Source organism: Myripristis murdjan, chromosome 17 (assembly GCF_902150065.1).
Source record: "Myripristis murdjan chromosome 17, fMyrMur1.1, whole genome shotgun sequence".
Classification (NCBI taxonomy): domain Eukaryota; kingdom Metazoa; phylum Chordata; class Actinopteri; order Holocentriformes; family Holocentridae; genus Myripristis; species Myripristis murdjan.
The window spans coordinates 22,248,547-22,265,239 of NC_043996.1; the positions used below are offsets into that span (position 1 = coordinate 22,248,547).

The 16,693-nt window shown below is 39.7% G+C and overlaps 2 protein-coding genes across 2 annotated transcripts; both read right to left on the minus strand.

Annotated features, from left to right (window-relative positions):
• Window positions 1–659: 659 nt before the first annotated feature.
• cdk5 (cyclin dependent kinase 5) lies at window positions 660–8,763 on the minus strand. Its single transcript, XM_030073994.1, has 13 exons — window positions 8,725–8,763; window positions 8,058–8,492; window positions 7,641–7,729; window positions 7,454–7,521; window positions 7,224–7,284; window positions 7,071–7,127; window positions 6,816–6,911; window positions 6,499–6,573; window positions 3,844–3,940; window positions 3,575–3,644; window positions 3,335–3,395; window positions 3,122–3,202; window positions 660–2,861 (listed from the first exon to the last, which is right to left on the minus strand). The coding sequence occupies exons 2-13, from the start codon at window positions 8,092–8,094 to the stop codon at window positions 2,775–2,777; spliced, it is 879 nt and encodes a 292-aa protein (XP_029929854.1). The 5' UTR covers window positions 8,095–8,492; window positions 8,725–8,763; the 3' UTR covers window positions 660–2,774.
• Window positions 8,764–10,253: 1,490 nt separating this feature from the next.
• On the minus strand, window positions 10,254–16,515 carry abcb8 (ATP-binding cassette, sub-family B (MDR/TAP), member 8). Its single transcript, XM_030073991.1, has 16 exons — window positions 16,418–16,515; window positions 15,753–16,089; window positions 15,484–15,639; window positions 14,637–14,731; window positions 13,607–13,712; window positions 12,938–13,099; window positions 12,760–12,845; window positions 12,569–12,666; window positions 12,365–12,470; window positions 12,207–12,240; window positions 11,953–12,089; window positions 11,768–11,862; window positions 11,542–11,675; window positions 11,290–11,437; window positions 10,955–11,205; window positions 10,254–10,722 (listed from the first exon to the last, which is right to left on the minus strand). Exons 1-16 carry the CDS (start codon window positions 16,513–16,515, stop codon window positions 10,639–10,641), a joined length of 2,127 nt encoding a protein of 708 aa, XP_029929851.1. The 3' UTR covers window positions 10,254–10,638.
• Window positions 16,516–16,693: the final 178 nt, after the last annotated feature.

A 16,693-nucleotide genomic window follows, 5' to 3' on the forward strand; every position in this document is an offset into this window, starting at 1 on the left:
GACCATTGTGTATTCCTAGTATATCTGGTCTCTTAATGTATTATTAACCTTGTTATTCACTTTGTATTGTCCAAATGTATTTCGGAGCCAGATGAATCAAAACGATATGCTCCATGCCCTGTAGTACAGTGTATTATATCTTTGTAATCAAGAAAATACCCCTTAATTAAACCAGGTTTGGGACTGTGCAATACTCAGCAATGGAACGGTACTATGTGGGTGTGAAGAACTGCAATATGTTTCTGGCATCTTTTATACATAAAATGGCCAAAATGTGGCTTGAACTGAAACAAAAAACAGTGACACACCTGTAAGACTGGTTCTTACAGGTAACCTTTGTGAATATTTCATGAGAAGATTGCATGCATGCACAAACATCTGGGGAACTGGACTTGCTTCATCTGGCTCTATGTGTGCATTATATTGTAGATTTGTGATTTCAACTCTTAAATGTACATTAAATAGTTAAAGAAACTCTTAACTATGTGTAACTTACTCAGTCTGAAATAAAACTGTCATGCGCTTTTCAACACAAATCCCCGACAGTCCAAAGTGCATGCCAGCCTAAGCAAGGACGACATCCAGTTAAATCAATCCTGACAGGCTCTGGTGTAAAATAAAGCTGAATAAGAATTAACAAAGTCAAGGGGAGGGAAAGATCCAGTCTTCTGAATTTATTGGTTGGTATTTAATACAGAATAGCCCCACAGTGCTCACTTCTATGCTGAATTAATAATGAAATTCAGAAGTCTAGGCAGAGAATCTATTCCCCAAATGTTGAAATCCTTCATGTAACAATGCATGAGCTAATTGGAAAATCACACAAAAGTAAACCAGCATCTTTATGTCCACTTTATTGAATACTGAGCCATAATGGCTGAAATATACACAAAGACCACTGACAGTATTTGTCTAAATACATGACCCAAGTTCTACCTATGAAACTAAAGATACTAGCAAAGTGCAAAATCCATTCTTCATTTAAAATTAAAATTAAAGTCGTATAAAGTAACTATACAGCAGTTTGTCTGAACCGGATGAAAGATCTTGTCTGCACTATGAGTGAATTAAATACTAAGAGCAAATGCCCCTAAGGTTTTTGTTTTTAATTAAAAAAAAAAAATAAAAAAAAAATCATAGCTTCATCCAGACACACAACCTTCAAGCACTATGAGTACTAACAATAGCCTTGTAAATGCCATAGATCTGAGTGTCATATTTCATCAAGGGAGAGCTTCTGTACCAAATGAAAAGTCATGCTGTTTGATAAAAAAAAAAAAAAAAAAAAACTAAATGCAAAAATAAGCAGACATTCAGTTATTAATAAATACATGCATTCCACTTTCTTGTCTTACATGAGCAAAATGAAAATAAATCCTTTCCCTATTTAGGTAACTACTTCAAAGACAACTCATTGTGGGATAAGCAGTACTGTAACAATCTGGAGTAAAATAACACTGCAGAAACTGCAAGCTGTTTACCGTGTTAAATTAAGTAGCTGAAATGGACACAGCCAGTGGTGCAAAACAATCACTGCATGATAATACAGGTTATCAGTGGATTTTTAATCTCTCATTTAACTAGTACAAAAGCTAATAAGCATCTTAGAAAAGCGAAAATACACTTAGGATAATGTGAAAAGATGGTGTCAAAAAGCAAGAATGAAAACATGTCACTAATGGTCCATTGGTCATGACTGTCTATATTGGCCCATTCATTGATAACCTGGCTTTAACATAGTTCTCAGTGCTCAACATACTTGATATAATGGATGATAATTGAAGGATTTAAAATAAAACGGTCAGTTACAAAGTGCACAAAAGACAAATACAAAATGGAAAAAGCCTGAGAAATAAAAAATACACATATATATAAATTAGATTCCCATGCTATTATACAATCTTATATTAGGCAGTGGGAAACAGTTGTATGTATGCAAAACAAAACATAAGACATACAAGTCTGTCTGTGGCCTTTTCTGTAGTCTGGAAGGGAGAGGAGAAACACAGAGTGTGGGCGGGGGGGCTGCTGAGGCTTTTACAGAATTTTCAACTGACAGCTGCTGGTATGTTCATTAAAGTTCATTAAATCGCTTTGGTGTAACTTTTCTTTCTAAACAACAGTTTTGTTTTGATATTTGTTAACAGTGACTGCGTGACAACGGCTGCCCTGGAATCTGCAGTCGCCATCAATACTGAATTAATATTAAAACTGCTTCGCAAAACAAAACAATGATGGTATCAAGATTGTATCTCTGTGATCCATGTCAATTTTACACAAGGTTTGCAAAACGAATTGCACTAGGCAATATTGCTACAGATTCCACGGGCATCTCATTCATGACTGACCATTGATAAACTAATCAATGCAATGTATTAATGCTAAAATAAAATATATATATCTAAAAAAAACCCATCAGATTAAAATGGATTCTCACAGAGCAGAGTGGCTTGTGATTAGAAACCATTTCCACAGGTTTCAGTTTACTCAATGCAACAGATTTCATACTCCCACATTAGTGCTATCAAATAGGAAGAGCATAAAAACACACAACAAAACAGACCAAGAACAGACAGGCTTGCAACCAAAAAGAACCTGAAACCTTGCAGAGCCACGAGGACTATGTTCCACAAGGAGGCACAACAAGATGAAATGCAGGGAAGTATTTTAAAACCAGTAAGAGATTTGCCTTGTAGGGACAGGTCCTAATGACCCAATAGAATAAAGGATGATTGATTCTGGCAGCCGAGGTTCAGTGAGAGGCAATTTAGCATCTACGGGGGGCAGAAATCAGCAAAGTAGGGGTGCTGCAAGGCCTCCTCTGCAGAGATCCTCTGGACAGGATTACATTTCAACAAGTTCTGGGTAAGAACAGAGGAAACTTTTAGAGTGTGTAAAGCATTATCTAATCAGCTGTTTTACAGACAAAAATGTCCATTAAAAACTGGTTACCTACTGTAGCTGTTATTGACCTATAGCTACTTGTACATAAATACAAGTAAACACACAAACAGACTAATCCATGAATACACAGTGGCAGGCATATGTTCAAAGACACAGAGCATTGCAGATTCAACTTTCTGAAAAATCAAAAAGGTAGACAAGCTGAAATCCAAATTACCTGCAGCAGATCTCGTCCTGTGCTACTTAGTTTGGGGACCACATTCACCAGTGAGGTGGTGGCTGGATACATGGGATATGGCTGTAGGCATAATGAGGCAGAGAAATGCAGTTTTGTTAAAGAATTAATTAGAAAAATACTGTAAACTGCCTTGCCAAAAGCTTCCTCACACCATATGCTTTGGAAAAGAAATAAATGACACCAATGGTTTACCTTGTAATCTGGGAGTTTTGTCATTGTCTGCCACTGTTCTTCAGTTGGTGTACCCAACAATGTATGGTATAGTTAAAGAAGCACTTGTGTTTTCATCTCAGCAGTTTCACTTTTGGTAAATAATTTAAAAAGGTCAACAATCATGTGTGAACCCACCTCTGTGATTTCAAGTAGGTCCCACAACCCAAACAGGCAAGAGACTGATCTCGCCCCTACCTACAAGTGATGTCAAAAGGATATCTGAAGATTCTCTTTAACTGGTCGTCCACATCATTCCCAGGGAATAAAGGCCTTCCTGCGTTAGCCAGCTCTGAAAGGTACAAATGGTCAAAATGGTTCACATCTTCCATATTTGCAGTTAGGATGAGAATTGCAAAATTTCTAACAAACCTCTTTGTTTTTTAGTACAAGCTTTAACCTTGATCATCAGGAAACTAAACAAAGTCAGAAGGATGGGTTAAGATTTTTATACAGCATATGTACATTTGCATCAACAGTAAATGACAAACCTGCAAATATGCATCCAGCAGACCACATGTCAATTGAGGTAGAATAAAGTTTAGCACCAAAGAGCACATCTGGAGGCCTGTACCACAATGTCACCACCTAGACACAGAGCGTAACAGCACAGGTGAACAGTGAGAAAAAAACAGAGACTGAATTTGATGGTGTTACTAATCCTTCAGGCATTTACTGTGACAGAGAAAATCTAAGTTGGACTTTTTGATTTGAAGCTTATTTTACCTGACACTTGCCTTACACTGTGAAAATGTTTTTTGTACTGACGCCGATTTCATAAAGAAATGGGTTCATAGCAGTGTCACTCGTAACTGGGAAACTTCCATCTACCATCTGGTGTCATTATGACAGTTCTAACAAACTGGCTTTGCCCAACAGTCATTCACATTCATACGTTTTCTTCTGAGATGATAAATACACTTGGCAAAGTGAAATGACACACAAAACTTGCAAAATATACATCTTCCACAGAGAATGTGTAGACTAGCTTAAAGTAGCTGAGACTGCTTTGGCATGAAAAGTTAATGAGTTGAACTCATTAGAAAGAAGATTAGCAAGAAGAACAGAGTTAAAATGTTAATTTGACCACCAGACACCACTATTCACTTTTCACCATTCATTTCTACAGGGGGAACAATAAATGAACACAATTAGATTTGCACATCTTCTAACGGAAATAATAGCAAATGTGTGCTACCAACCAATTTCAAACTGTCAGATTACTGCACTACATCCGTCAAAGAAACACACTAATATTGAGCGATTACTGTTTTCATTGTCAAATGTATTAATTCACAATGTCTGAAACGGGCAAGTGCCAATCACTTAATTTACCTATTTATTACTGTAGTCACACTGGCAATATTATGTTTGTACATAGAATAACCACATGTGTGTATCATGTTTCAATACAGTATGCCGTTTTATGCTCAGTTCAAAATATGTTTCTTTCTCTTATTTGCTAACAAGGCTAATATCAGCCTTGTTTCTACAGTAACATGTTCCTAATCTGATTAAATGGCACCAGAGTGTAAAGAATGTCAGTGTCCTGGATTGACTTCTGGCTCATCCCATAGTTCAAGTCACGTTCAGCTGTCCTGTTGTGTGCAGGACATGCAAGATACGGTGCACTGTAAGAATGCCTCTTATGACTGAAAAACAGAAATAAGGAGAGATGCTATCCTTGCTGCACAAGACGTATTCCTAGATTTGTGAAGTAAAAATAGAATACAGCTTAATGGCCTTCTACATGGCATATTCTGAGATCTTAATAAGTCTTAGCAGATGAGTTACGCTTTACATTATGATTTGTCAAACAATAATTCTGATAACTTCTATGACGTGCTGTGCTGCCGCTTGAACAAACTGTTAACTGGTGGCCAAATCACTTCAAATGCTTTTAGGCTGAACAGAATCCATCACTGTGCATATAAAGTTTGCAGCACATATCAAAGTAAATGTGATTCCAAGTCACTGAAGACTCATTAATTATTTCTTTCTTAAACAGTGCAAATGTCTCAGGATAAATCATCTTCTGCAGTGACCTTTTCAAATGACCATTTTTCAAATTATTAATGCTTGAAACTCTGCCTCCCCTCTAGCTTTGTGCTTATTACATTTTCACATCACTGGTATAACAATTAACAGGAGGTTGGGGGTTGTTGTTTTATTTAGCAGAGTCCAGTGGGTTGTTCCACACAAATTAGTTTCAGCAAAACTTCACTAAATGAAAACAAATGGATAAAAAATGTTTTTAGTCTCTTCTTCCTTCACAGGCTGCTGCCTGAGCCTAATAGCCCGAGTGACTGCGCAGCCTTGCCTCTGCAAAGGTTTCTATGACAGCCTTTACATCAACTTTGCAGGTCCATTTGTTTTTGATGTGGAGCTATTAATTTGTCCACTTGAAAGTGTCACATTTTAAATTACACAATACAACATTTAAGTTTGTTTTTTCTTAGGCTGGGTCTAAAGTGACAGGACCTCTGTATCCGCTTTTCTATTCCCCACCATAATTTCATATTTGTTTACAAGTACATATGGGATATATAGTATTATACACATTTTTGGTGATATACAGGGTGTTCACAAAGTCTCTTTACAATTTAAAAAATCTATTATAAAAGCAACTGATGAGATATGTTAATCATATTTGTTCTAGTTTTTAATCACATTGGACATCAACAACCTGAAGCAAAACATCAGTGATGCCATTGCCACCACTGATGAGGCTATGCTACAGCAAACATGGCAAGAAATTGAGTACCGCCTTGATGTGCTTCGTGCAACTAATGGTGCCCATATAGAGGTGTATCAAATGAGGCAAAAAAAACCTTCAATATCTACTCCTCATTTTGTCGTAATTTCCATAGATTTGTCTATTCATTTGCTTTTGAAATAAAATTGTTAAATTGTAAAGAGACTTTATGGACACACCGTCTACATCAGCCTAATACAGAACTGAGGTGTTTTTGTTGTGGTTGTCATCAGTATCAGATTTTTATCAGCAGTCTTTAGTTGAACCCGCTAAAAACAAGACTTGATTTTTCACTAAAGTGGTCATGCACTCAGAGCTAAAGAAATATTACCACAGTGATTAAAAAAGGTCACTAATTTTTAGCTGTGAGCAATAACATTGTTTAACCTACCTCTGCCGAATAACACCTCACTGGAATCCCGAAGGCTCGAGCTAAGCCAAAGTCAGCCAGCTTCAGCTCCCCGTTCTGCAGATACAGACATGACTGATCAAATCATTCAAGATGACATGAACACACACTAATAAATGACAGCCTCTTGAGCGCATCATACTCTCAGCTCATGTTTCAAGTTGTGCACTGACTTGTGCTACAGTTACAGAGTTACAGGCCCCAGACAAAGAATGAATACTATGGCCATGCAATGTTAGGATAAATGATTGCTTAAGACTACCAGCACCACTGTCAAAGTCCAAACGCTCAGTACTTACTCTGTTGATGAGGAGATTCTGTGGTTTCAAGTCTCTATGAAGAACATTGCGACTGTGACAGAAAGCAAGGCCTTTCAACAGCTGGTACATGAATGACTGCATGTGAAAGTGGAAGATCAAGTTAAGATCAAACACAATGTTTACGCAGGTCATTAAAAAATTAAATGAATATTACTGAGAAGCTGATGATTCACTAAATGACAGCCTTGGTGAAATTCTCTCCATGATAATGTCCAGAGTGGTAATCTCTCTCACCTTAACTGTTTCAGGATCTAGATCCCCATTGCAACTGTCAAAATATTTCTTCAAATCCTGCAGGTTAAGAGCCACAAGTTAGCCTCATGTGGTCCTAAAAACAGTCCTTATCCACTACTAATACAAAGTGCACTTTACACATGTTTCTCTCACCTGATCACAATATTCAAAAACCAACGTTAACTTCTTATCACTGTGCAAAACATCATGTAGCCTGGAAAAACACAAACAGTCTGACGTTACAGTCTGCTAATGCTGGGTTAGCTCCAGACACAGCCTGGCAACTGACCAACAATTGAGCTGACATACAAGGGTGGAAAATAAACGTGTAAGCCTACTTAGGGCGATAAAAAAAAAAAAAAAAAAAAAAAAAAAAGACTGACCTGACAATGTTTTTATGCTTCAGTTCTTTCAGGAGACATATTTCTCTCAGGGCAGAACTTGGCACCCCCTGAAAGAATGACACCCAGTTGTGATTACCGCTAGCTCTTTAGCCTGCTAACAGCACTAGCTAGCCACTAACGTTCACTATAATAAATTTCGCTACTTTATTTTGATGTAAGCCCGTACCTCGTCGTCGTCGTCCAGCCTAACCCTTTTCAATGCCACAATTTCGTGGGTTTCTCTGTTTTTAGCCTTGAAAACGGTTCCATAAGTACCTTGGGGAGCAAATAAATCAGAGTTAGCGATAATTGTTAACGTTAGCTAAGTTAGTGAATAATGGCATGGCAACGCTAACGGCTGCAAACTAACCAGTGCGGGCAGAGCTGACACATCATCTGACAAATTTCATCACTGACACACACCAGCGTGAATATCACATGTATAAATTACACCGTACAAGGTTAACTGGCAAATTGGTTGCGGGCAGTAAGAGGCGTACGTACAACCTAGCATTAATTAACCCTGCAAGTGCAGCTATGCTTGCTAGTAGCATGCTAGGCTAACATTCACGTTAACTTTGCTAAAAACGCGTGAGCAACTTACCCTCTCCGATTTTTTCCAGCTTTTCATATTTCTGCATGTTTGGCCAGTAATGCCGGCCCCTGGTCTGGCTTCCTAACTACTGGGTGATCAAAGCCCCAATTTGGGGGTTGGCTAGCTAATCTTAGCTTACGGCTATCTGCACTTGCTGCCTCTCAGGTGGCAAGCTTGTCTTGTTGGTCATCTAGAGGCCAAATGGGGAATTGCAATTACATTCATGACTGGGGATGTAACCGAGACATTTGTGAGATACATCCTCAAGAGGAACGAGAAAACAGATTCATCTTCTTTTGCCTTTAGATTAAAGAAAACAGCTTGAAGAGTTGCAGGTAGTTCTAGACGGAGGGAATAACACTGTGCAGGAGAGAAAATAATTGGCATATTCAGCATCAGGCCACTTGTCTGGTTCTCTTCACCCCTACAGCAGGGTTGCCAGGTCTGTGAGACAAAAGCAGCCAAACAGCAACTCAAAACCAGCCCAAAACCCGCCCAACCTGGTATAAAAAGGGCCCAAAAATCAGCCCAATACCAGAACTCAAAATATGCCCATAAAAATCCATATATGTTGCTTTTAAATCCAACAGCATTGCTATAATTGCAAAATGCACTATAATATCTATAAAATAACACCATAAACATTAAAGGCAATTTCCCGAAACAGTTCTTTCACCTATTTAATTTACAGCAGGGGTGTCAAACTCGTGCCATGGAGGCTGCAGGTTTTCATTCCAACCAAAAACTCCACCAGGTGATTTCACTGATCACCCTACCTCCAAACAGAGAGGCAGGACTAATCGATGAAATCACCTGGTGGAGTTGTTGGTTGGAATGAAAACCTGCAGCCTCTTGGCCCTCCATGGCACGAGTTTGACACCTGTGATTTACAGTATATCAGAACTTAAAATATAATGTGGGATACCTTACTTCAGCTGACAGGCACTGGGCACGAGTGGTGCTGATGATGTGATTGGTCATTGGTTTGTTTGACAGGATTTGTGCATAAACATTGGTCATTCAAAATATGAATCTTTATTCATGTCTGCCCAAGCCCAACCCGCGGACAAAATTTGTTACCTGCGGCAACACTTAAAAAGTAGCCCAATTTGGCGGAAAAATCGCGGACTTGGCAACCCTGCCCTACAGCATACCCTGGAGTGATGGTTAATAGTCACCTGTGTGTCTGACCTTGTCTCTCATTACAGACACACAGGGGTGGGCAAAGTAATGAAAATTCCACATGAAAAAGGCTCTTTAACTTTGAAGTAACTAAATCACTTTTACAAAGGAGAGGAGGTGAGTCAAAGTAAGCTGAATGCCACTTTGTAGAGTGTATTAACTTGGAGGCAATCAGCACTTTTGTATGGGAGTTTACAAGGCAACATTACCGTTCTGAAAAGGTCGGTGGTGTCTGAACCTCAGCATTATGTCATGGCACATGGAGTAGTCTCGAAAGTCATCAAAATATATGCCATTCATCGACAAAATACATTGGTACAGAACAGGGTAACTCAAGGTAACTCCCAGGGAGAAAAAAACTATGACCTCAGAAATTTCCACATAATCGAATCAACACCTCTTTAACGCAGTCTGAATGAAATGTGAGTCATGAGCCTCACAATGCAGGCACTAACTGGCATTTGAAAACTGCTTGTGTACATGGCAGGGGGCACAGAAACCTGAACTCCAAGCTATAGAAATCAGCTGTTAGCTGTAAAACATGGTGATGAAGCTCTAAAGACATGGACATCCTTCTTGTGGAATTCATTCGCTCCAATGAATGTCTTATGTGGTCATGTAACAAGCATTGCACATAAGGCTGTTCAAGGACTTGGTGTAAGTTCATGCAATCACTCTTCCCTCAGTATTTTGCATATTCCAGTTATAATACTGCTAACCAAATGTAAGGAAAAAAAAGAAACACCAAAGTTAAATCTCCCCAGTCACCAGATCTATTGAACCTGAACATCATAGGAAGTGCTTGAGTACAAAGTGCAAAGTAGATCTCCACCTCCTTAACCCTCAAACTGGAGAATTTGCATGAAAGTGTCCATGGACTGAAGGTAAAAGTGGGAGGCTTAGAGGTACTTTGCATTTATTATAATTCTTTTCTCGTAGTTTATCTACCTGCTGTATTTGTGAGAGAGTGTGGAAGTTTGGTGCTCATGAAAAATAACCTTTGAGGTAAAAGAAAAAACAATCTTGCATTAAAAGTATTTTATTCTCTTTGTTTTACTAAATACATTACATTCTGGTCCAAAATGTAAAAATGGGCAGGAAAAGATAAAATAACCCTGAAATGTCCATTTAAATTAAATTCTGTACAGTAGTGATCATGGCCAAAAATCAAAAGATGATGAGGTCTAGCGGTCATTGGCTGCAACATACGATACTGTCCAGTTGGTCCACTCATACATTTAACATAGTGGATATAAATTTGACTTTAAACAACTGGTCATGAAACTAGACCAAGAACTGATCAAGTTACAGTCCATGTTTCATCTATTGCTCATCTATTCATTCAAGGTTTCACCTATACACTTCAGAAATATAGTTCCTAAATGCAGACCTACAGTAAACTGTATGCTCATTTCTGTGCCTCAGCTCTCTGCCTGCGGATCAGATCAGAATAAAGTCCTCCTTTGGCCAGTAGCTCCAAATGAGTCCCCGCCTTGAAAGGAAAAAAAAAAAAAAAGGTTGAGGTTAGATCTAATTAAAATTGAGCACGGCACAGTACAATAATACAGAAGCGTCCAGTATATCTTTCAAAGAACTAATGAATAGTTAATGAATTAAATCCTCTTGGATCCTTCTAGGAACTTAGAAGATAGTGCAATAAAACTGGTAAGATATTAACATGAGATAAGGGCAGCTCAATTTCATGCTGTACTGTGTAGCCTCACCTCTACAATGCGGCCATTGCTCATCACACAGATGAGGTCAGCCCCTTGAATGGTGCTGAGCCGGTGGGCAATGATGAGAACAGTGCGACCCCTTGTGGCCCTGTCCAGAGCATCCTGCACCACCCGCTCTGATTCTGCGTCCAGGGCACTGGTGGCTTCATCCAGCACCAGGATGCTCGGGTTCTTAATCAAGGCTCGGGCGATGGCAATGCGCTGTTTCTGGCCTCCTGATAATGTCACACCTCGCTCGCCTAGTTGGAGAAAATCTAAAACTTTAGTATTCACATGGCACACATCTTTCGAATAGTACTTTAAACCAAAATGAACGCACATACCAACCACAGTGTTGTAGCCGTCTGGGAAACTTGTGATGAAGCGGTGGGCGTTGGCTTGCTTGGCGGCGTTGATGACCTCAGCATCAGTGGCCTCAGGCTTTCCAAAGCGGATGTTCTCCATGACAGATGATCCAAATAATACTGGCTCCTGCAAAGAGCAAGGGAAGATCCAGTGGACAGTTACAAATGTGAATAATTACTAGATTTGCTCATTTCATTATCCTGAATGAATGAATGATAAATGATCTTTACCTGATTAATAAATCCAATAACTTGTCCCCGGAGCCAGGATGGATCAAGTGTTCTAATGTCAAGCCCGTCCAGCATGATCACACCATTGCTGGGGTCATAGAAACGCTCCAGCAAGGCTGCCACTGTGGACTTTCCTAAAATATATGAGATTAAGCATTTACAGACACATAATCACATCACTGTTTACATGCAAGAAGATTAAAAAAAATAATTGCTAAGTAGTTACCTCCTCCAGATTCACCAACGATAGCAACAGTTTTGCTAGGTGGCAGTGTTAGGTTGAAGTTCTTCAAAATCTGATGGCCAGGTCTTGTTGGATAACTATAAATATACAAAAATACAAGTAGTAGCATCCTCTGATGTAGGGTAAGGCACCTTTGAAACCTGTAAAAGTAAAACCAGTGCCCTTACCTGAATGAGATGTTCATGAAATCAACCCGTCCTGTCAGAGAATGGTAGGGAATGCGTCCGCCCCCAGAAACTGGGATGGTAGGTTGTAACGCCAAGTACTCAAACACCCGAGCCCCAGAGCTTATCCCTCTCACCATCTGTATATACAGTGAGACAAAATGCCAACTGTCTCGCTAAATCTTTCACGTTTCTACACATAAAAAAATCTATAAAATTATCTCTCACTATGATTTTAAAGCTTTTTTCCCCCTCACCTGTCCAAATAGGATAGAGATGCTGGCCAAAGACCTGAACATAAAGAAGATAGATTAGTTATACCATGACATAAAATTATTTTAAACTGATGAACCTGCTTATGCATAGTGGTGCAGTGTACTCATTATTCATTTACTGAACAAGCTGTATTTCTTACCTCTGAACAGTCTGGGAAGCTACCAAGAAAGACATGAGGTCCCCGGGGGACATTTCATCGCCAGCCATTAAAGACCCTCCAGCAAAAATTGTTCCTAGAACAATGCCTGTAACAATGACGCACAACACAAAATAATACAACACTAAGTCCTGACAAACCAATCTACAAAACAATGTGTTAGTTAAGAGACTGAAATAGACTCACAGTTTAGAGCAATATTTGACAGTCCTTGGAAAACTGCTATTCCTGAGCCAAGAGTTTCATTCATTTCACATGACTTGTCCACCTCATATGCATATAACCTGTGAAAAAATGACACTGGATGTTAAAACATATCCTAGACATATCTGGTATATGGCTTGGTAGATATTCTGAATAAAAACACTCTCACTTACTGGAGCTCTCGCTCCTCCATAGCAAAAGCTTTCACTGTCCGCACATTGCCAAGTGCCTCATCTGCCACTCCTGTTGCTTTCGACACCTGGATACAGGCAAAGTTCAGTAAGACATACAACTCTAGTGTTCACAGTAGTAAGATTCCAAGCAGGATGATTGTGCAGCACATTGTCACACCTGTTCCTGAGCCAAACGAGACAGCTTGCGAAGGAATGACCCAATCAGAGCCCCTGCTCCCACCAGACAAGGAAGGACAACGACTGTCAAACCGGTGAGTTTGGGGGAGATGACGTAGAGGGAGACAAAACACCCAACTGTCTGTGTGATGCTGCGCAGACCCTACAAATATGCCACAAAGACAACAAAACAGAAAACATTAGGCAAATATTAGCATGTGCTCTTTACCACCTATCTTATTGTGTACTTGTTTTGAGATTAAAGTGCTGCTTAAGGTAAGGATAATTTTTTCTAATTTACTTTTGGAATGAAAAATGTGACAAATTTCAAATGTTGCTGCTTTGCCAGAAAGTGGCATCTGATATTTTGCACATGACAGCACAATGAAGACTCTGTGACAATAATATATTTCATTGCTCATCTTAACAGCCCCACAGATGGCAGGTAGCAATGTTCTATTAATATTTAATTTTTTTACACATAGAAATTTATTGCGTGGATATTCCCAATTGCATGGTATTAAGCTCCATCTGCAAAAAGTAATTCTCTTGCTTTTCTGGTAACCAGTCATGTGTACAGTTTGTGAAGTTTTACACTATGCGCACATGGCTACTCCATACCTGGAAGAATAATGACATTCTTTAGCTGCAAATTCAATTCAGATCATACCTGAGAGATGACCAATTTAAACGATGACTTGAACTCCTGAATGTCAGCAGTCAAACGATTCACCAGTTGCCCGGTCCTGTTGGCATCAAAGAAGGCCACATCTTGCCTGAGACAAAAAAAAGAAGGGAAAAAAAAAACAATCACGAAGTTAATGTTCGGCATTAGCATAAAGTTGACGGCATGCAGGCTGACCATCACTGCTTTTTTCATTCCCGTCCTTGCTGAAAAGCATATGTCACAGTGTATTCTTGCCAGTCCCAATGCTATAAAGTGTCCTGCCCGGGACATCTGCTCCAATGTGTTCTAAGACTTAATGCAGTGTGCAGTGGCCACAAAATACACATCAGGGAAACATTTGGATTTTTTTTAAGTGGAGGTAATGTAGGAAAACTGGTATGCCAACACCAATATTCATAAGGTTTTCAAATTTCACCCAAATATTCAGACTGATTCCACCAAGCAAGGTGTTGGACTGAATGGAAACCATTCCTGCCATAAGACTGTTTATTGCCTCCCAAGGCAGCAAGAGACAAATTCACTGACTCGGATCTGCACTTTAATTCATTCCATTTTACCCTGGTCAATGTGTATTCAGTCATTTTGTCCTTAATGTTGCATCATCTGTTTTTTACATTGGCATTTATTCTTTTTTTTTTTTTGCCCATTGTCCCATAATATATTCTTGATATATGTGTAGAATTTTATTATACAGGATAACTATGGTGTACCTAGTCAACTGCAGGAGCTGTGCAACTTCCCCTCAGGGATTAATGAAGTACCTACCTGCTTACCTACATATATTCCTCTAAGACTATTGAGAAATCTTTATGCACTGAAATGTGTATTTAAATAATGAGACAGATTTCTATCACAGCCGGCTACTTTGGCCAACAACAACATGGCAATACTTAATGAGCATGACTTGTTTCCTTATGAATCTGTATTACAGGCATGTTGCATTAAACTCTCACTAATAGGAGTGATTTGTGACATAGTCTCTTGCTCTTGCTCAAAACTGAAAAATATATACCTCAGTAAAGATGCAAAAAGGGTCTTCCTCATGTCTGCTGCCACTCTCTCCCCAACCTGTGACAACAGGATGATGTAGCCGCATGTCAACAGACCCTGCACCAAGGATGAGATCAAGTTTTAAACAATGATGACATTTACGCGTATGTGTGCACATTTTGGCAGCAGAAACTATGGCAATAGTTTGTGCATCTATGCAAGGGCATCAATTCTACACAAATTGTCTTTGTCAAGCAGTGAGATCCATATGCAATAACTGACATGGTTTTACACATTACAAGTGACTAAGTGACTATAAGTGACTTCCTGTTCTGTGGCCAGACACACTGTATCCATACTAAGAGGGACAATGCAGGTAATGTATGTATTGTCTACTACTTTTGTTGGATTGCCAACTAGTACAGTGCAAAGCTTGACATCTGATGCAACAGGCATCCGATCTGCTGTTGCAACTTTGGATGACGACTACAACAATCCTTTTAATTCTATCTCAATTGTTTATTTCTTTGAAGCAAATAAATTCATACCAATTTTTTCAGCTAACATAACTCTGTTACATAAGCTATAAAAAAGCGCTACTTTACTTGCCAGAGTCTATACATTTATAAATACACATCAGTGATGCACTTGTCATGACACTGGAAAAAAAAGATGTATAGCTCTACATGACCTGGTGCAGTGTTAGACAAATAAATGGAATTCCTCAGAAACTCATTTATATTGGCATAAGCCAATGTCCTGCAAACTTCATCCATCAGATATTGACTGACTAAAGTCTAGTTAAAGTAATTATGATGAGGCAATGTGGTAATGTGGTGCAACCGCTTGTCACACTGATAAGCACTTACTTGGATACCATACAGTCCCAGCAGCTTCAATGCGGGGCCCCTTATCTCCCGGACATAATGCCCTGCATGCTCTCTCATGAAGCGTGCTACGACATTCACCAAGTCTCCCAGCATGAGGGGAATTTGAATATTCAGGATGGCAGCACCAAATGCAAGCTGAACACACAGAGAATCAGATTTAATTGATGTCAGTGTCAGTGTCCCCAGCATATTCACACCCCAAATGGTCTCACAAGCACTGACATTCCCTTTAAGTGATTAACGCTCACCACAACTGCGCCGATGAGAGCAAAGAGTTGAGGTTTGACAAATTCCCACAGGACGTGCCATTTGAACTCAGGCACAGTCTCTTTGACTAGAAACTCAGCTGGGATGTTGTTGTTCACATCTGCCTCACAATAAGCCGTGCGGCCGAGCAGCCGTGCAGAGACAGTGAGGACCACCGGCCCCAGGATACACCTCACAGCCACTCCTGGGGGGCTTGAGCCCCGGGTGGGGGACTGGCGGACAGCTCTCTGAGCCAGGCTCCAGGTGCGACTGAAAGCATTAGCAGGCTGTTGTGGGGACTTGCATGCTTTGGACACTGGTGTTGAGTACAACTTGGACCTAAAAGAGAATCGAAAGCAATAAAGCGAAATCATAAAAGCCTGACAAAACAACAAGAGCAATGACACTAAGAACTGAGCAGGTACCAGTCAAATTTTCAGAGTCAAACTAGTAAAATAATATTGAAATATAATGTTGAAACAGCTGACTGACAGCAAATGCACAGTGTATAACAATGTCATAATCGCTTGATATTAATATAACACAGTGTTAAGGCTGGCTCACGGTTGTCAGCGTTACTAATCTATCAGCACATACAGGTCAGCTGTTATTATGGTGATTAACATAGCTGTACGTTGGGTGCCGGCTACCGGCCACATTAGCCTACCGTGAAAGTTTCCATAAATCTGGTGTTATATTGCATCTGGTGTATAGTGACCGCACTGGCGCAGTGGTGTTTGCTCTACTACAAAGCAAGAGAAACATGTTGCGCTTAATTCATGGACAGCAGCTTCATTAACGCTAAGCTCCAGAGGATTCAAAGGGGCAACCTGCACGCTGCCATGTTGACTGTGACCCAGAGTGCATTTCTGTGGGGGCTACGGCATCAGCAACACGGTGCAATAATCTCAAATATGCAATTTAATGCTCAACAATTTTGAAT

Excerpts from the sequence above, each read along its gene's own strand:
- abcb8 (XM_030073991.1), bottom strand. The coding sequence starts at position 16,515 with ATGTTTCTCTTGCTTTGTAGTAGAGCAAACACCACTGCGCCAGTGCGG. Across the intron at positions 13,713-14,636 it reads CTTTTTGCATCTTTACTGAG|GCAAGATGTGGCCTTCTTTG; the intron begins GTATATATTTTT and ends TTTTTGTCTCAG. Across the intron at positions 11,676-11,767 it reads CGTTGGTGAATCTGGAGGAG|GAAAGTCCACAGTGGCAGCC; the intron begins GTAACTACTTAG and ends CATATATTTTAG.
- cdk5 (XM_030073994.1), bottom strand. The coding sequence starts at position 8,094 with ATGCAGAAATATGAAAAGCTGGAAAAAATCGGAGAGG. Across the intron at positions 7,730-8,057 it reads GCTGGAAAAAATCGGAGAGG|GTACTTATGGAACCGTTTTC; the intron begins GTAAGTTGCTCA and ends TTGCTCCCCAAG. Across the intron at positions 3,645-3,843 it reads TGCTGGATGCATATTTGCAG|AGCTGGCTAACGCAGGAAGG; the intron begins GTTTGTCATTTA and ends TGTACCTTTCAG.